We start from the raw sequence: 20,221 nt of genomic DNA on the forward strand, positions 1-20,221 counted from the left end.
CTTATCAAATTTGACTGGATAATATCACCTTCGTTCCTGGGCATGACGGTAGCTGCTTAGCAATGCCTCTTTTTAGCCATTAAAAAGCCACATGTTCCTTCCTCCTCAATGGCCTCTGCCCTTCTCAGATTCTCACCCCCTAACCTACACCTTCCTGTATTTCCAGAAGAGCCGTAAATAAATGCTCCATGCGCCACACTGGTGAAATTTCATCTTGTCCCCTCTCCCCTTCAGCCTTTCTTCAGCTCCTTCTCTTTATAATGTCCTGCCTTCCTGCTCTCAGGACCTGAGAGTTGTGCTTACTTTCGGGACCAATTTCACAGCTATAGGAAAGAGGCTTTGTTTACCCCTCATTCTCCCTTGGTTCAGTGATTTTAGTGTTAACCAACTGGGCGTGAGGAGGCTCTCTGGAGTTCATCCCTCATAAGCTGGGCCTCAGAGCCCCATGTGACGCTGTGTGCATGCTGGTTCCTCGAGCAGACAGCTTCTTTTTTCCTTCCCAGGGACAGATGGTGGGCTCAGTGGGGGAGTCATCCAACAGATGTGAGGAGCTATGTTCAGGTTGTGGGGGGGAGAGGCAAAGGCTTTCCCTCCTGGGAAACATCATATGACCTGTTTGCACATCCCAGCGTTTAGCAGAGGCCAGTCTTCTGACTAAGGCCACATTTCATACATAACAGGAGGTGTGGGATTCTGCAGCTGTATAAAAGGTGGTGGTTTCCAACTTGCTTAGGGCCTCACACCAATTTTTCAAGATGCTGTTTTGAGAGAAGGGCTTGGATCTTTGCAAAACCACTGTCAATAGTTTGAATCTTTGCAACCTCCCATGGGCTCCTGTTTTGAATGGTGCTATTTTAGGGGTAGTGGAGTCTATTTTGAGGGAAATGGGACTTGATTGACAGAAGTAGCTCCCTAGGGATGGAACTTTGAAGACTGTACCCACTTCCGGTTCATATTTGTTCTGTTTCCTATTCTGTACCATGTGAACAACTGCCACCACACACTCCCCCGCCTTACCTTCCCCACCTTACACTCTCCACCCTGTCTCCCCTACCCTGTCTCCCCCACCACACACTCCCCTCCCTGTCTCCCCCACCGCACACCCCTACCCTGTCTCCCCTACCCTGTCTCCTCCACCCTGTCTCCCACCACACACTCTCCTGCCTTACCTTCCCCACCGCACACCCCAACCCTGTCTCCCCCACCACACACCCCAACCCTGTCTCCCCCACCACACACTCCTCTCCCTGTCTCCCCCACCGCACACCCCTACCCTGTCTCCCCCACCACACACTCCCCTCCCTGTCTCCCCCACCGCACACCCCTACCCTGTCTCCCCTACCCTGTCTCCTCCACCCTGTCTCTCACCTCACACTCTCCTGCCTTACCTTCCCCACCACACAGTCCCCACTCTTTCTCTCCCACCACACACTCCCCACCCTGTCTCCCCCACCTCACACTCCCCACCCTGTCTCCCACCACACACTCCCACTCTGTCTCCCACCACACACTCTTCCACCCTGTCTCCCACCACACACTCTTCCACCCTGTCTCCTCCATGACGCGTCCCCCACCAGGATGGACTGAAATCTCTCTGAAACCGTGAGTCCAAATACTATCCTCAAGTTGTTCCCTCTGATAACAAGAAGCCCATACATCTATACTAAAAATTCTGGCCTCCTCTATACTGAGGAACGCTGGCTTATTCCAAGTCTTGACACTGTAATTCTACAGAAATCTTTGAAGTAGAACATATTTCTTTTTTCACGTTTGGGGAGGGTGCATGTGTGTAGTCAACATTTGTTGACACTGGTTGCCTTCCATTGCCACTTTCTATTCTGTATTTTTAGACAGCTCTCTCCCTGAATCTGGAGCTTGCCAGTTCCCCTAAACTAACTATCCAGTCTATCCAGTGGGCTCCTAGGCTCTGTTTGTCTGCCCCTTTGGTGATAGGATGACAGACATGTATGTGTCACTGTGCCTGGTGTCTCACATGGAGCTGGGGTCCTATTCTAGAAGGCTCTTTGCCCACTAAAACACCTCCCCAGACCCTGGAACACGTTAGTTCATGAGCCGTCTAACTCCTTGTACTTTAACAGTCAGACAAGTACTCTCTTTAGTCCTTCGTCAGGTTCTCCTTCGCCTGTTCCTATAACATCTTCTCTATGTGAGATCTCTTCCTGAATTCTGGTCAGTCCAGTTTTCACAGTGCATTGTTTAGTCCCCCCAAACTATTTGGGAATACCGACTGAGAAATGTTGCAATAGCTGATCTGCACAAAGGCCACCCCAGGTGTGATCTGGAACTCCCCCTGAGGATTAAATTTACAGCCTTACTTCTCTGCCCAACTCTCCAGCCTTGCAGTCAAGCCTCCCATTCTTATGTTCCTGGCTCTTTGTTGATAGGCCCTTCCTTCCTCTGTAATAGAAGCTTTGGGGACAGGAAAAATCACAGTTTCCTGCTTTGCCTGTTTATTATGCTTGATTAACTTCTTTATGGGGAGTTCTATGTTTACTGGCCAGTATGATATTCATCTTTGAAAACGTAGTCTCCAACTGTGGTTGGTTCTAAAATATCTGGTGTACTAGGTCTAGTTTCTGAGTTTTTCATTCTCTCTCTCTCTCTCTCTCTCTCTCTCTCTCACACACACACACACACACACACACACACACACAGAGGACTCCTATATTTTACCCAGAAGGCAACTCACCAAGTCGTAAATTCTAATGCACAACTATGATGGATGGGAAGATTCCAGTCCATAACAAAAACGTTCACTCTAATGCACCAAAAGTTGTCCTGTTTTTAGGGCTCTCATTTGGTGTGAAATAGGTAATTGGCTAGAGATATCACAGATTCTCGGATGTGGATTTTGTGGTGTCAAGGGATGTGGATGTAGGTGAACCTGCACGGGAGAGTGCTCATGAAGGCCCTGTGAACAACTGCCACCACACACTCCCCGCCTTGGCCTCAGAGTCTTCTCTTCAACCACTAGGTCTCTCACTGAACCTTAAACTTGCCATCTCAGCTAGACCGGCTAGCCAGCAAGACCCCAGGATCTGCCTGTCCCTACTCCTCAGTGTTGTGGTAGGGTACCACAACACCAGTTTTGAAAATCATGGATGCTAGGATTCCAAACTCAGCCTTTTACAGTGGGTCCTTTGCCCAGTGAGTTAGCTCACTCCCCAGTCCTGTCATGGGTTTGACCTGCCTCACGGGAGAGTCTGGTCTGCTGGGATATGGCTATCACTGTGAAAGCAATCATAGTCAAGGACTTGAGAAACTAATTCAATGGCACCCCACCCAGCAAGCAGTTTCTAGAACCAGTGAACTATGTCAGCCCACTATTTCTGATCTCTGAATTGGCTGGTTTCTTTTGAGTTTGAGTATAGAAAGTCTAATTCAAAATGATTTAAAGAAAAAGAAAAGGAAATGATTAGATTGACATGTGGAGAAATTCCAGAAAGAGGCAGCTTTGGATTCTGGTTGAACTTTAAGGGCTGGTCTCCCTCTTTCCGTCTCTGACTTCCTTCTCTTTGGGGTCTAGGCTTAAGTTCTTACCTCATGGAAGCAGAATGGCTGCCAACAGCTGCTGGCTTTCGCCTCTCTCTCATTAATTCCAGTTGGAAAAACTTGTGTTTCTCCAAAGTTTTTTTTTTCTTTTTAAGATTTGGACTTAAGTCTCACTGTCCAACTGAATCGTACTCTGCCCCTCTGAAACAGTTGCAAGCGTATCTCAGGTGCAGCAAAATGTGACATTTGCCCATGCTGGAATCAATCCTGCATTGGATAACGAACATGCATCTTGCTAAAGAATCTACACTTTCTCCCCTCAGCTTAGGTGACTTAGAGTTAGTTCAAGGATGAAAACTAGCATGACCATCTCTATCTCTCCTTATAGTTCAGAACCAGATGTCGGGTTTAGCTCAAGACTGGGGAAGTGCCACCTGCCTCACTGAGGAGAGCTCTCTGAAGAGTAGCAATTGCTGACTGCGTCTGGGGACATGACTCAGTGGTTAAAAGTACTTGAAGAGTCCTTGAAGAGGACCTGACTATGTGCTTGCACACGTGTGCGCGCACATACACACACACACACACACACACACATGCACAGGCACATTCACCACAAATACAATAACTCATGAAGTTGGAGAGATGACTTGGCAATCAAGAGCACTTTCTGCTCTCCCAGAAGACACGGGTTAGCTTCCCAGTACATAACTGCTGGGAACTCCAGTACCAGGGAGTCAACAGGCAGTCACACATGTGGCATATATAGACACCAACACACACACACACACACAATGTAGATAAATAAATAAATATTTAGAAAAAATAGCAGTGACATGGAAGTTCTAGAAGGTGAAATGAGCTCAAAATGGTGCACAGTCTTGACTCAACCTACCTAAACTTTGGGTTCCTGGTCAGAACTCCGCAAGTACTTGCCAATTTATTGGTTTGTTCAGGGTAGCAAAACTATAGCATATTTAGAAAAATGAGAAGGAAATGTCTTCATTGTAAGATGAGATTTTTCCACTTCAACTCATGGGTAATGAGCGCATGCTACAAGACACTGAATAAATAAGCACTATCAGGGGCTTGGGAGATGACTCGGCTGATAAAGAGCCTGCCCTGTAAGCACAAAGATGAGTTCAGATCCCAGACGTCCATATAAAAGCTAGGTGCAGTGGCTTTAACCCCGGCACTGGAGTACGAAAGCAGAATGATCCCTGAAGCTCGTTGGCCAGCCAGCCGGTCACGCTGAATCAACAGGCTACAGGTTCACTTAAAGATCCAGTCTCGAAAAGAGAAAGAAGAAAAGGAAAAGTAGTGGAGAGAGTGACTGAGAAAGAAACCTGACACTGACCTCAACACACGCGTGGATGCCTGCACACATGCACAAACCCACACAAACATGCACACTATTAATAATAGTTATTATTATTATTTTATAGATCAACTAAGAGAAACAGGTACTTAGAGGACGGTAGAGAAGAAATGTCAATAACAAGGGTCCTATAGAAGGTGATGTGTGTTCATGTGTGTACAGGTACGTGTACAGGTACGTGCATGAGCTGTCATTCCTTGGGTACCATCCAACTTGTTTTTTAAGACAGGGTCTCCCACTGGCCTAGAACTCACTGCATCCAAAAAGCCCAATGGATTCACTTGCCTGCACCTTCCCAAGGATAGGATTATAAGCAGCATATCTCACTCAGCTTTTTATGTGGGTTTTAGGGATCAAAGGCAGGATCTCCTGCTTGTATAACAAATACTTTAATGACTAAGTTTTCTCTCTACCCTCTTCAAGTTTGTGTGTGTGTGTGTGTGTGTGTGTATCAACAACATCCCATTCCCTGTGTCTGTCTCCAAATTCAGATTCACAGACAGATACCTCACAGTTAAAATGGCAACACTCACTGTCCATCTTCCTTTGAGCTCACCTCGTTGGAGACAGCAAGTCAGAAAGTCAGGGAAAAACAGAACTGGGAACCTCTCCTTGGCATTCAAAAGCTAGCATTGACCTGAAAAGAACTGCTGAGCAAATTGGCTTCTCATTGGCACTACCCTCAAACAGTCTTCCAAACGGTAAAACCTATTGATCAAGGACCTGCAAAGTATCCCGGACTCCTTAGTCACTGTGGGTCACGGGAGGGAGAGCACTGTTCAGGGACCTGCAGACCCAGGAGCAGAGAGTCACAACTTCTCCCACAACACTCCACTGTGTATTCAGAACTCTGCAGAATAAATGCCTCTCCTGGCTGGGAAGCTGCAGGAAGGAAAGAAAGTTGTAGCTTGCTTGTCTAAAAAAGAAATACTCTGTAGGAAAAGCACAGGCTTTAAGTACAGATCTGAGCCCCACATAAGAGACCAAAATTAGTGTGCACCTAAATACAGAGGTCCCCCAACAGTGATCCCCTTACTTCTCATTTATTTAATCATTTGAGATAGGTTCTCATGTAGCCCAGACTGATCTCATATTCACCATGTAGCCAAGAATGATCTTGAATTCTTGATCCTCCAGACTGTCCCTCCCAAATACAGGGACAAGAGGATACACCACCACATCCAGTGTTAGGCAATGATGGGGGATGAAACCCAGGCCTTTCTGCATGTTAGACAAACAATCTACCAACTGAACTACATCCATAGTCTTCCCCATTCTTTTTCCCCCCTAATAGTTAGCAAATGAGTTAAGGCTAAACTGCTAAGCACTTACAACTGGGTACATTTAATTTAAACTGTAATAAAAGTACCAGCCCACAGTGCCCCTCCATGCCACACTTCCTGACCTGCACAATGCTCATAATAACTTAGCTATTGGCCAGCAGCTTCTGCCTCAGGGGTCGGGGGTCAGGGGCAGGGACTAGGAGAGGAAACGGGGAAAGCATAAAGGTTCTCAAAGTGGACTCAGACAATTAAAATCCCACCACAGGGGCGCCAACCCCAGGAAAGAGCTCGGTAAAACAAATAATCTTGTGCTAAGAAACCTTGACGCACAGTTCTAAAGTCAAGGTCTCCGGAAAATTCGGGCAGGAAAAAGGTCTGCATGTAGCTTGCTTTCTTTTGGCACAAGTCTCAAAAACTGAAATAAAATACTGCACACTCAAGCGACTTCAAGTAAGTGCAGTCATAAGTCATTTCTGCTCAAACAATGAGCAATTTTAATAAGAGCAACAGGAAAAGTTCTAGAAGGAAAGAACACTCCCGACTACCATTGTTCTGCTAACACGCCCTCTTAAGTACTGCCCCCCCCTTCAGTTGCCGAGTGGGTGTCTGATGATCAGAACATGAGAAAAAGGTAAAACCAACTTCTTTTTATTCCAGTAAAGGATAAGTGTGATTATTTCATTCTTACATAAGGCTGGGTGCATGACTCGCAAATGTGTTCGCTTGTGCAATGGGGCAGAATTTGTTTTTTAGCCTCCCACCCAAGAACCTGGAAAATAGCCATGAGATGAGAGAACGCTTCTCTGGGCTGGCTTTCTTCTTGGCTTGGGGACCGGCTTGCAGTGCTCAGTCTGCAACTCATTTAACCTCTTTCTGTGTCTCAGGAGCATTTGCAAAATAGGATGGGGTGGTGGTCCCCAAACTGCTTTTCTATGATTAGAAACTTTGTAAACCTCGGTGTTGCTATGAAAGTACATAGGCTTTAAAGGCCAGATTCTCTATGAGATTCTCCATGTGTGTCATTACACACAGTAACAGTAACAGTAATGATAACAACTAATGTCTGTACTTAGGATTGTAGTCTTTATTAAGACTCCTTGTTCCTTTAAATGTTCTAGAACTATATAGCAGCAGTGCGCGCACACACACACCAGTGGCCTGAGCAAACAAGAAGACTTAGAAAAATGATGTCGAACAGATGTGTTTATTCTTGGAAACATTATTTGAAATCATGATAAAGCCCTAAGATATTACCAAAGGCCCTGTGTGCTCGTTCCACAGTTTCCCAAACCGTGGGAATCAGCAGTGCACCCTCAAAGCCCAGAAGCGGACACTGGCACCACAGAGTTGTTAAAACATCTGCGCACTGCTGGCGGTGATGAGCGATTTGCTTTCAGTTTGTTCTTGGAGGTGACATGCTATAGGCAGTTTGCACTTGCAATCAACGGACCTGCATTATATTTGTGGTAAATTATTTAACAGCACTAAATCTTGTATTCTCATTTATAAAATAGAAACAATGTCAATGAGAGAAGTCATTATGAGGAAATACTCAAGTCTAGTGAGTGGCATATACTGAGAATTCCCTGGGCTGGGGAGTTGGCTTTGGCAGTCGGCAGAGGGCTTGTCTTGCAAGCACAAGGGTCTGAATTCAGTTCCCACAACAGAACTCTGTGGCAGCACGCACTGAGGGAGTCAGACCAGGGACCTCTGAAGCTTGCTGACCAGTCAGCTTACCCAAGTGTGTACTTTCCAGGTAAAAGTGAGTACACCCTGTCTCAGAAAACCTGAAGACTAAAGATGATGTGTTCATGTACCCACCGCACGCTTGCATGTACTCAGAAAACATACTAAATTTGTAATTTATCAGGTGTGTGTGTGTGTGTGTGCGCGCGCGCGTGCGTGTGCAGGGGCAAAGTTTCCATGGTACATGTGGCAGTCAGAGGACAATCTCAGGTGTGGGTTCTAGCCTTCCACCTTGCATGGTCTCTTGGTTTTTCTTACTCTGTACACTAGGCTAGCTAGCTCGTGAGCTCCTGTCTCTACTTCCCATCTTAGGAAATCTGGGAGTGTTGCTGAGTTCAGCTTTGAATGAGTTCTGGAGATTCAGGCTCAGGTCCTCACATTCACACAGCCAGCAGTTACCCATTGAGCCACCTCTCTAAGCGCGTTCTAATGGATGAGTTTCAGCTCTGGGGAGGTTTCATTTTAATTGCTCCTGTTTGCAGTAGCCACCCCCACCCCAGCCATCTAGCTGTTCTGAACGCTGTGTCCCTGTGGGCTGGCTCCCAGGTAGGAGTTGAGGGCTCAGCATGCTTTTCACTTCCTTCTCCTCGCTAGGAGTTGGACTTGGAATACAGTAAGGAGGCTGTAATGCTAGGGTGAAAAGGAGACAATGGGGCTGCCCCTAATAGCTGGGGCTCTTTCTGTCTTCTTGATTATCTGTTACCTGAACAGGTATACAGATTATACATACTGTAGCTTGGACCATGGAGGTAGCTGTCAAACCCATATAGGCACAGCCATCTCCTAGGGTTTTATTGTGTGTCACAAGAACTGGCTTACGAAAAGTCAACCAGGCAAGCACCATCCCCCATCGTCTCTCTGGTGTGTTAAGTGCCTGCCATTACTGAATAAAATTGCAGCAATGAGCCTCCTTTTGGCCTCTTGTTCTGGAAGCAGTTCTCGGCACAAGGGTGACTCTGGAGTAGATTTCCTCAGAGCTGAGGACCCCAGCAAGGGGACTGTGGGAGTCACTGCAGTGCTGGCTGGGGATGCATTAGAGGGAATGGGTGGGCATGAGGGCTTTATGGGGGAGCACACAGGCAATACTATGTAGATAGAAAGGGAAGTTGTGGTATCAAGGGTGGCGTTCTTTGACTCAGGTCAGCCTGGAGATTTGGGTAAAGAGCTCTGACTGTGGAACAGAACTGGTTTATTAGACTGTGGAACAGAACTGGTTTATTAGACTGTTCTGCTGCTGCTGCTTTGTTTTGTTTTTCCTGGCTGCTGTGATAAAATGCCACAACAAAAGCAACTTAGGTGAGAAAGGTTTATTATAACCCACAGTTCCAGGTTATAGTTCATAACAGCAGGGATGCCATGGTAGCAGAAGCTTGAAGGAGTTCATTATATCACACCCATAATCGGGAACAGAAAGGAATAGGTGCACGGTGCACGTTAGTGCTCGGCTCGTTTTCTCTGCTCTTAAACACTTCGGAATTCTCCTGCCTAGGGAATGGTGCCATTCACAGTGGGCAGATATTCTGATCTCAATTAACACAGTCAAGATTGTCTCCCATAGACATGCTCATAAGCCAACCTAATCTAGACTACACACACACACACACACACACACACACACACACAGACACACACACACTGCCTTCCTTCCTAGACAATTCTAGATTGTCAGTTGGCTATAGTCATCACAGCCACTGATCTATTTTTCTCATTTGTAAATAGAATGATCTCTGTCTTTGCTCTTCAGAGACAAGGTCTCCCTGTGTAACTCGGCCTAACATTGAACGTGAGAGCCTCCTGCCTCAGGTTCCTGACTGCTGGGATCATAAGCACAGGACACCACAACAAATCAATTGTGGAGTGTGACAAAGATTCTCTGATTAGGTCTCTGATCGCCTGGGTTCACCTGTTCCTTTTTTGTAAAATTTAACTTTAGCAAATTCCGTCTTCTATCATGAATATGCCATCACTCCAGATATCTGGGCATGCTTTACAGACCCACAAGCGGTTTCTGCACTCACTGACCTGCCTTCAGTAAGAGTCTTCCTGGGTGATGTTAGCTAGATCCCTATCCCCCCCCCCCCACACACACACACCTCCTTGGTTATAAACAATTGTTTGTCTGCGCTTAGTTCCAAGTTCAGCAGACGTTATCTCCTCTACTACAAAATCCCATTGTAACAGTCCCCATTGAGATGCTCCTGAATATTCTTCCCCATTGTGTTTTAACAGGCCATTGATTTTTTTCTTTCTTTAATAAAACAAAGGTGAGGAGGGGGAGAAATCACCCAGGGCCTCTATCAGGAAAACGTACTTATCCTTCCCTCCTAATGCTAAGCAAACAGGATGGGCCTTCTACAGTCCGGTTTAGATATTATTACCCTACCTGTAAGACTGGCTGTCAAAGCTACCCTGGGGCAAGTCAGAATAGGGACAGCTGCAGGATGGGAGGTCACACCCAAGTCTCAAATGCTTCCCGTGAACCCGCAGGTAAATCGAACAATGACGTCAAAGGCCTCGGGCCTGCGGGAACCGCTGCGGGGAATGGGAGCCGCGGAGCGCGCAGCGCGGGGGCTCAGAGGACGCGGGAGACTCCCGCAGCGCGGTGGCCACCAGGTGGCACCACGGGCCCGGGGCCCAGGCGCTCCCGCAGGCGCGGGGCGGGGCAGGAAGGGGTTAAGACTCCGGCACAGCGGCCGCGGCGGTCGGGGGAAGCCCGGCGCGGGACGCGGAGGAGGGAGCGGCCGGCTGCGGGGCCCCGGCCAATCGGGCGGCTGGCCGGGCGCGCGGAGTCACAGCGCCATGGAGGGAGGCGCGGCGCCCGGCCGCCCGTGACCGAGAGTGGCGAGCCCCAGCGGCCCGCGGCGCCCGCGGCGCGGAGATGAGCAGGTCCGCCGCGCTGCTGCTCTGCCTGCTCGGCTGCCACGTTTGGAAGGCAGTCACCAAGACGCTACGGGAACCCGGCGCGGGAGCCCAAGGTCGGTGGGCGGCGGCGGCGGGGCCGGGGGCCGCTTTTGTGTCGCGCCCGGGCCTGGCGCGGCAGCGGTGGCGGCTGGACCCGGGCCGCATTGTGGCGGAGGCCCAGCAGCTCGACCGGCACCGCGGTCCTGCAGCCCCCCACGTCGCGATACCCGGGGGGGCGGCGCCGCCCCGGGAACACGCTGGGCCCGGGGCGCGGATGCTCCCTGGGGATCTGGCTGGCACCAGCTGCTCTGGCTGCCGCTTAGGTGGCAGCCGCTGGTGACTCTTCTGCTTACAGCTGAGGTTCTTTCCTTTATACATGACTCGGACACGCGGCTCCATAGCCCCTGCCGCGGGAGAGGGCGACGTGGTGCTGGCTGTCTCCCTCTGCTTCCCTCTCTGGGGTCCCTGGAGCTCCAGTCCTGGAGTCCCAGCAGGAAGGCTACTCCCGGCCCTTTTGTTGTAGTAGGGAGGGGGCGGTCGCCGCCCCGGGGTGCCCCTTGAGCCTTGGCGACCCGAGGTCTGCTGCGGCAGTTTAGGAAAGTTTCGGGTTCTTCTTCCCCCACTCCTTATCCTACGTGGTTTCCAGACCTTTAGGGATTTGTTAGGCAGCCATAGGAATCATCGTGAGAAGAGAAGAGAACTGGAACTGGGAAGCCCTAATCACTTAAAACCATTTCCACGTCTGTCTGTCGCCAGCTCCTGCCTTTTGTCTAATCTTTGGCCTCTTGCAAATTTGCTTTCCAGCAGCGCAAGTAACGTGGTCGCCACCAAGAATGGCCACACTTTAAAAAAATAAAATCAGAATTCATTTGAGGACAATCCTGCAGCTTCCTTGACATGATTTTGTGGGAACAAAGTCTAGGGTTTCTCTGTTGCTGGCCTTTTTCTGAAGAGCAACTAAGGCCGGCAGATGAGCATCTGTGAATCTATCCAGGGCACCTCTTGCCGGGGGTTAATTTGGTTAGGAAGGGGCCTTCGTTGTGCTTCTGTGAGCTCCAGCAGGCACTCAGACCCTTGCCAAGATTCCTGATTCATGGCAGAAAGGTGTGTGCCCTGCTAAGTTAGCCCTGCAGGCTGAATGAAGGAGCGTTCATCCCAGTATCCTGTTACCTGTTCTGCCTGACCATTCTTCCCCGCCCTTTGGAACTTGGGACTAGGGACATCTTGACTTCCACAGGATCTCTTGTTGGTTTCTGTTGACAATCTGAGTTTGGTTAAGGATGCTGAGGGTTTTCCTATGCAGTGCTTGCCGAATCGTTGGCTGGCGTCTTTTAAAGGCATTGCTACACAGTTGACAGTAAGATATGACCGTTAGGAATTGGGTGTGAATTTAGCAATGTATGTTATAGAAGGAAAGCATTGACAAGGTACCAAAAAACCCATGAGTCTCAGTAGGCGCGGGGGGGGGGGGGGGGGGAGTATTACCACGTTAGGTCATCAGTATGAATGATAGATAGCCTCTTTCATTTATACCCCACTGCTTTTTGAATCAGCTGTTTTAATGAATGATATTTGTGCCTCAATGAGGTCATTATTTTCTGAGGGCAGGTTGGGTTTTGTGTGTGTGTGTGTGTGTGTGTAGTTGAAATAGCAATACATGGAAATAATGAATTCATACATTTATAAAATAGGAAAAGGCATGGCTTTAACTGAAAAAATATCATGGAGGGGATAAAAAAAACCTACTGGTTTCAGGTCTAAGCCTGTGTTTTTATTAAAGTCTTACTGCTAAGCCCGTGGAAATGGACTTCTCTGTGATGCAGGAGAGAGATGACCAGCCCGTGAGACTATTTATCCTTGTCTAGGTATATCCTAGGCTTTCAACGGCACATGGATACTGTTCCCTTTGGATTTCCTTCTTATTTGCTGTTTCCGCTAAGGGTGGCGTTCTAAGGTGTCAATCTCAACACCTGTATCAGAAGTCTCTGTCGCATCACCTGACACCTGAATTTTGAGCTAGTGGAAATGGACCATTTCTCTTGTCATTTGAGGGTAACTTTAACTAGCCTAGTTCGTCAAAGCTTCCGGCTGTCTGTCATTCTCCAAACATAGTCGGTTTCTGTTTGCTCTCTCCCTCCTAGATCTGTATACAAGCAAGAGGAGCGCTAGCTCTGGTTTCACTGTGCATATGTAAGCCAATTGCGCATTTGTTTGGCACGAATTTGTTAGTCAGTGCTGGATGGGGAAGAAGTTGAAGATACTGAAGTGTATACCACAATGTAGCCTGAAGTCCTTTTATCTGCATGTATTTTAGGGTGTTTGTATACTTCCTCTAAAATCCAGTTTTTAAGAGCTTTGCTTTTATTACAGAAATGAGCTTGAATCACAGCTTGAACAAACACTGTATAGAAACAGGGCTTGGCAATTACTTAAGGAAAACTACTGAAACCTCAAACATACTGAAGCCATCCACGCTAGGATTACAGCTAGTCCCCGGGACTCGACGGTTCCTCCTTTAGTAAGGGAAGCCTTGTTGTGATATCCGGAGAAACGATCATCTACAACATTTCCTGCTATTTCTTTGCTCTTGAAATAGTCATGATAAGATTTAAGGGCTGGCTTCCCTTGCTGTAGCTGCTTTGAGTCTGCAGAGTGACTTAGAGAATGCAACAGTTAGTGGCCACGTGACTGGCTATGACTCTAAACTCTCTCGAATATGACTGGCTGTTTTTAGATGTTTTCTCTGCATTGTTCCGCAGTATATAGTATCATTGTGTGGGAACTTTGCAACAGGCATTATTGAAAAGAGTTGACCAACAGCTCGGTGTCTCGTATAAAACCACACTGAGGGGCCTAATAGAAGATTCTTCTCCAAAGATGAGCCATGCAGATGTACTCTACGGGATGTCGTTTTGAAGCTGGACACATGTGCTAGAAAAAGGCTCAGCACTAGGTGAGGGACTTGGTGCTTAGACTCTTGTCATTTGACCTTTATTGTTGTTATCTGACAGAAAGGTATTTTGTAGCGATATATTAATTTTTTCTTCACCTCGGAAAATCTACCATCAGCTGGAACATTTGAGAGCATGCTAAGCTCCTTCTCTTTCCAAGAGGCCTATTTTTTACTGAACTTGAACTTCAGTTCAGAATAGCGTGTTCAGGTGAGAGACAGGGAAGCGATGGATGAATGGAAGTGGGAGTGGCTATCAGGAATAGCAGCCAGCATGCTACACTCCTTCCGTAACCTAAGACAACTAAATGCAACTCAGCTGGGAACAGAACACGTTGGACTTACCGAGCCCACTGGGTTTCAAAAGGAGGATTCATTTTTCCACCTCACGCTTCTACACCTTAAAGTCTAGTTGGAAAATAAATGAACTAGAAGATATCACTGCTGTCCTTTTTATGTACTTAGCCAAGCATCTGTGAAGTGAGGTGAACTACTCACGGGACAGAAGGCTAGCTCCTGACAGTCAGCCATGCTCACTTCTAGGTGTGTCAGGCTACCCGCAGTGCACAATGGAAGCTGTAGTAAGGGCAACATAAGCACACAACACCTCACTTCGTGCTCCAGGAATGTGGAGTGGGGCGGAAGAAGGCCTCTTGGGCAGTAGATATTTGAGCCGCCAAAGCATAGATTAGGCGGCACCGGAGCTGTAGTGATTTCCAGTCTCGGTTTGAGGCAGCAGATAACGCCTCTGGAGGCCGTTAGCTGAAGCTCTCTTATGTGGGGTAATCTAGTTGGGAGGGTAAGATTGTCAAGTGCATGTCTAATATAGTCATCAAATATTTTCAAACCCTTGATTTTTTTCATAAAATATAAAAAGATAACCTCCCGTGTGAAAACGACAAGATGGTTTGGAATTGCGGCGAGTCACAGCTGGAGCAACAAAGAAGGCCTGGGGACAGATGCTTGGCAAGTGAGTTTGTTAAAGCCAGCGTCCCTGTACGGCCTGTCTGTCCTGCGTTCAGCTCTCCCCCACAGGAAAGGAGTCTGAGTTGAAGGAGGAAGGGCACACCTATTTTAAAATCAAATGAGTACCCTCATTTGCTTAGACTTCTCTTCTTACGCATAGAATTTGAATAGAAAAAAATTTTGAATTTGTGATGGGAAAATGATTTTTTTAAATGTCATCCAGGAAGAGCTGAACAAAGGACACCGAACACTAGTGAACGCTGGCCGGGTCCCTCGGGTGGCTCACATCAGTAAGGTTTCCCATTTCCAGACCAGTCTCGGTGGATAAAGGTTCAGCCGTGTGGAGTAGGGCTGATCCCCAGTCATTTCTTTGTGCCAGTATATTGTCCTGATAAAGAGGCCGACAAGCGGTATTTACTAGCGGAAACTTATCTCACAGAAGAAATTCAACCTTGCAAACATTATGTCTGGATATTTTCTTAGTAGTGACATTTGTTATTTTGTTGATTATTTATTGACCATTATTATCATTTTACAGGTACTTTAGTTAAGGACTTTGTTGGGCCATTGGTTATACTTTCTTACTAATGAAGTTTTAGAAAGTGTACTTATAAAATTTAGATCCAGAGCAAGCCTCCAAGGGCTTGTGCGATTAGATTGGACGCATGGGCTGATCTGTGATCTGAGCTCTCTTGCCTTTATTACTTACTCTTGTTACCTCTGCAGTCCCTTTTCCACTAAAAAAAAAATTGTGCCTGTATGTGTAGTATATATATGTATGTGTTTGTGTGCACGCACACATGTGCACATGTGGAGGTCAGAGGCCAGCATCAGGCTTCTTCTTCAATGGCTTGCCACATTATTTTTTGAGGTGGGGTCTCTTACTGAACCTGGAGTTCACTGTTTCACCTAGACTGACTGGCCACAAGCCCCCAGAGTCTGCCTGTCTCTACCCCTTCAGTTCTGGAGTTACTGACACATGCTACCACATCTCACTTTTTACATAGCTTCTGGGGATCCAGACATCGGGTCCTCATGCTTGTATGAGGCACATTACCTACTTAGCCACCTTCTCAGCTCTGTCGTGACGTAGCTGTAGAGCTCATAGATAAGAGTGTGGGTGTCAGGTGGTACGTCTATGGTATAGGCTGGATTTTGCCTGTGTCGGTGAACAGAGGCTGTCTATCCTGAGACTAGGTATTTCGAAGAAGGAGAAAACTGCCATGTTAGTATTGTGCCACTATGACTAAAATACCTGTCAGAATCAACTTAAGCAAAGAGAGGTTTCTGTTGGCTCATGATTTCTGAGAGACTGAAATTATTATGATGGGGTGGGGAGAGTAGGGCCACTCAGTCTGCAGCGGTGGGTGGGAGCATGACACGCTGTTCACACTATGGTAGACCAGAAAGAGCAGTTGTTAGACGGGAAGTAAGGGCTGGCCTGTCACCTTCAAAGACCCCTTGTGACCTGCTTCTGCCAGACAGGCCCCACCTCCCAAGGACTCCACAGCCTGTCATCAACATGACCAAATAAGAAACAAGCATCCAAAGCAAAAACCCGAGGGGTCATTGTAGATGCAAACCTTGACTGCTAAGTACATGTGTTTCCTACTCTTCTCAGGAAGTGTTTGGGGGAAGGGGACTTTAGAATTTGGCATAGGCACACACAAGAAAAACATAAGGTGGCTTATGTAATACCGAAAGCTGTGTGTAGAAGTGCTACAATTTGAAATTGATTTTTTTCTTTCTTTTTTGAATTTTTAATTTTTGACCTGAGCACTTAGAGTGAGGCTTTAGAAATTAGCTGTGATTTACTAAATTCTCGCAGTTGTAGATATTTATAGTATTTCCATCACACTTAGTATTTTACCAGTGGACTAGAAACAGGAACCCTCATAGGAAAAAGTAACAATGATAGGCTAGCATGGTTAGGTGCTTGCTACCCATGTGGTACAATCTCATGGGTTATCGTGTGAGTTCCCAAGGATTCCCCTGTCTCCACCTCCCCAGCTCTGGGGGTCACACGTGGCAACCGATACACCCAGGCTTTTTTTTGGTTTTTTTTTTTCAAGACAGGGTTTCTCTGCAGCTTTTTTAGAGCCTGTCCTGGAACTAGCTCTTGTAGACCAGGATGGCCTCGAACTCACAGAGATCTGCCTGCCTCTGCCTCCAGAGTGCTGGGATTAAAGGTGTGCGCCACCACCGCCCGGCTCACTACACCCAGGCTTTTTATATGGGTTCTGGGGATTTGAACTCAGGGCCTCATGTTATATAGAAAGAACTTTGCCAACCAAGCCATCTCTCCAGCCCCTCGACGTATTGTTTTCCTTAATTAAGAATGTATACCATTCTCATTTTATAGAAAAAGAATGTGGGGCACAGAGGCAGCAAACCACTTTCCCCAAATCACACAGAGATTCGTATCCACTGGGTCACAGGAGGCTGCCCCACCTTTACCCTCAGACTGTGTTGCTGTATGACTGGGGGGTAGTCAGATTAAATTTTATGCAATTTCGATCATCATATTTTGCCAGTGTGAATAAGAGGTTCTTTAATGGTACAGAAGATTTTTATGAAGATAGACAAGTATCATCTGTGTGGCCCCTCTTTGACCTATGGAAAGTGACCTTCAACAGACATTGGCTGAGCAGAGCCTTAGAGCTAAGCTTGGATCCAGATGTGGAGAAGAGATAAGAAAGTCATATAAATAGCTCCCAGGGGCCCTTGAGGGAGGTCTGTAGAGCAGGGTGCGATTGTGGGATGGGAGAATCTTCTGGCTTAGTTTCAAAGCCCATTAGCGTTTCACAAACAGTTTTCATAACAAGAGAAATGTGTTTGACCCCGACTGTTGTGGGGTGGGGTCTGGAAGTATGTGGGCCCCTCTAAAGCATTCAGATGGATCCTTGAAGCTGAAGGAGCTGCCTTTCTCTCTGCAGAGTGAGGAGAAACTCTATTCTGCTCCTTGTGTGGAGAACTGCGGCCATCAGTGTTTGGATATGCTCACAAAAACTTAACCTTTTTCTTTCTAAAACAAACTTTCTACTCCCCTTTGCTTATACAATGACCCCAAAATTCATTCTTATAGAAATAGTGGTTTTATGTAAGCAAAAAAATGTTTTCTAACCTGCTTCATGAAAAGAATGTTATACTGAGTACTCAAACACACTAGATTCTACAGTTGACAACTTACTGAGTTTGCTTTACTTGCCTGTTATTGAAACACTGTCCTCTCCATCCATTAATCTTGATCTTTTAAAAATGCATGAACATGTCTGTGGTACCAGTCATTTTTTCCCCCAAGTACTTCAGCATGTGTATCTTTAGTGCTGAGGCAAATTTAAATATGAGGAAGTATATGATTTGCTTAACGTTTGCAAACACCTGTGCACCTCAAGCCCCTTTCAAGGTATAAAATATTATCATCACTCCAGGAAGTCCCTCGTTCCTTGTCCCAGCAAGTCCCTGTTCCTGACACTTGAGAGCATCCTTGGTTCTAGTACTTTTCCTATCATAGATTATTTTGTTGCTTTTTTCCCTAGAACTTTAAGTAAACGAGACTAGATAGACTATATTCTGACATCTGCTGTTCGTCAGAACAGTTCTGAGATCTACCATGCTATAGATGATCGCAATACCGTCATTTCTTTCCTTGTTTCCAGTTTTCCATTCCATTGCTGTTGTAGATTGCTCATCCATTCTTCTACTGGTGGATACTTGTCCTGGCTAATTTTGTGCTGACACACACTAGAGTTATCTGAAGGGAGGGAACCTCAGTTGAGAAAATGTCTCTGTAAGATCTGGCTGTAAGACATTTTTCTTAATTAGTGACTTATAGAGGAGGTTCCAGCCCGTGGTGGGTGGTGCTGTCTCTGAGTTGATGGTCCTTGGTTCTATAAGAAAGCAGACTGAGCTAGCCATGAGGAGGACGCAAGCCATTAGTAATCAGCGTCCCTCCATGGCCTCTGCATCAGCTTCTGCCCCCAGGATCCTGCCCTGTTCGAGTTCCTATCCTGACTTCCTTCAGTAATGAAGTACAATGTGTAAGCTGAATAAACCCTTTCCTCCCCAATTTGCTTTCGGTCACAGTGTTTCACTGCAGCAACAGAAACCCTGACTAAGACAGTACCCATCATTTCTAGCTGTCTGTAAATGTGGTTTGGATGAACATTTTACAAAATTCTTTTGTGTGCATGGTTTTCATTTCCCTTGAGACTATACTTAGAAGTCACTGGGAGGATGGCTCAGTTAACAAAGTATTTGCCAAGGACCTGAGTTTGGTTCCCAGAACCAACATAAAAATATATGTAATTATAATTCCAGAGCAGGGGAAGTGGAGACCGGATGCTCTCGAGGGCTTGCTGACCGGCCAGCTAGACCAGCTGATGAACTCTAGCCCAGTCAGAGACTCTTTCTCAAAGAAAGTGGATGATGTTCCTGAGAATGACACCCAGAGTTTTCCCCTCACCTTCAAGCACAAGCACATACACGTGTGCACACGCACACCTACACACACTCTGACATTCACAAACATATACACAAATGCATATATGCACACACAAACTTGTGCAAGAATGTTTTTAAAAGAGGATTGCTTGTTTAATCAAATGTTTACTTTCATAAGAAAAATTCTAGAACTTTTTTAAAAATTGATTTTATCTTTATAGTCTTTCTTTTAAAATGTACAAACTGTTCTCTTGTTCTCTCAATACTTGTAATTGTTTATCTTTTTTTTTTAATTTTAGCTTTTTGAGGACATGTATCTTATATACGTATTTGATGAAAATATGTAGTGTATATATTTTACTTTCCAGATATACATTGCTTTTGATGTGCTTGGAGCATTTTTAGAAACCAAAATTCAAGTTTAGGAAATTTACATTTATAAATAAATTTATATTTACTTTCAATGACATGGGAATGTAAATGTTTATTTTTTCTTTGATATTTAATTAGTTCTTTGAAGCTATCAAATTATCTAGGTGACTTTCTTGTCTCATCATGTAGAATCACTTCACACACCTGTCAGGTAAGCTGTTGTGTGGGTGTAGGTTTACAAGAGCGTGTATACACACGCATATGTGCATGCACCTGTGTGTGACCTCATCTAGGATGGAGAGGCAGCGGGACAGGGGCAGCTTGTGGTTGTCTCGGTGCTGTTTTCTTTCTTTAAAGACACATGCCACCTAGGGGTGCCAGTTGCCACACTCAAAAAGAATCAAGATCTCTTCATGCCTATTCAGTTTTTAGAAATTATTTCGGGTCTTTGTGAACCCTTCTGGGTCATCAGTGCAATGAGTCAGTTCTTTAAAACATTCTAGTAGCTTTGAAAAGTTAAGATAATAGAGTTCTAAGTGTATCTAGAACAGAAGGCAGAAGATTTGGTCCAGTCTTGAGGGACCAGGAGATGGTGCACCGTAATACGTAAAATGTCTTCAGATTTATGCAGCTATCCCCAAAGACTGGGTACGTCCTTTAGAATGGTGGCAG

General features: G+C 46.3%; 1 protein-coding gene across 2 annotated transcripts in view; it reads left to right on the forward strand.

The window, feature by feature from the left end:
- The first annotated feature begins 6,684 nt into the window (after nt 1-6,684).
- Nucleotides 6,685-20,221, forward strand: part of Fam171a1 (family with sequence similarity 171 member A1) — a 116,972-nt gene continuing 103,435 nt past the window's right edge. Inside the window, exon 1 of one of the 2 annotated variants that reach the window (XM_038333616.1) lies at nt 6,685-6,802. Coding sequence is in view for 1 of the 2 variants with exons in the window: in XM_038333615.1 (XP_038189543.1) it covers nt 10,796-10,892 (97 nt within the window). In the remaining variant the exon portion in view is untranslated. Of the gene's footprint in view, nt 6,803-10,704; nt 10,893-20,221 lie in introns of those variants that run through there. The other variant, XM_038333615.1, reaches the window with a different exon arrangement.

This window comes from Arvicola amphibius, chromosome 6 (assembly GCF_903992535.2).
Source record: "Arvicola amphibius chromosome 6, mArvAmp1.2, whole genome shotgun sequence".
Taxonomy (NCBI): domain Eukaryota; kingdom Metazoa; phylum Chordata; class Mammalia; order Rodentia; family Cricetidae; genus Arvicola; species Arvicola amphibius.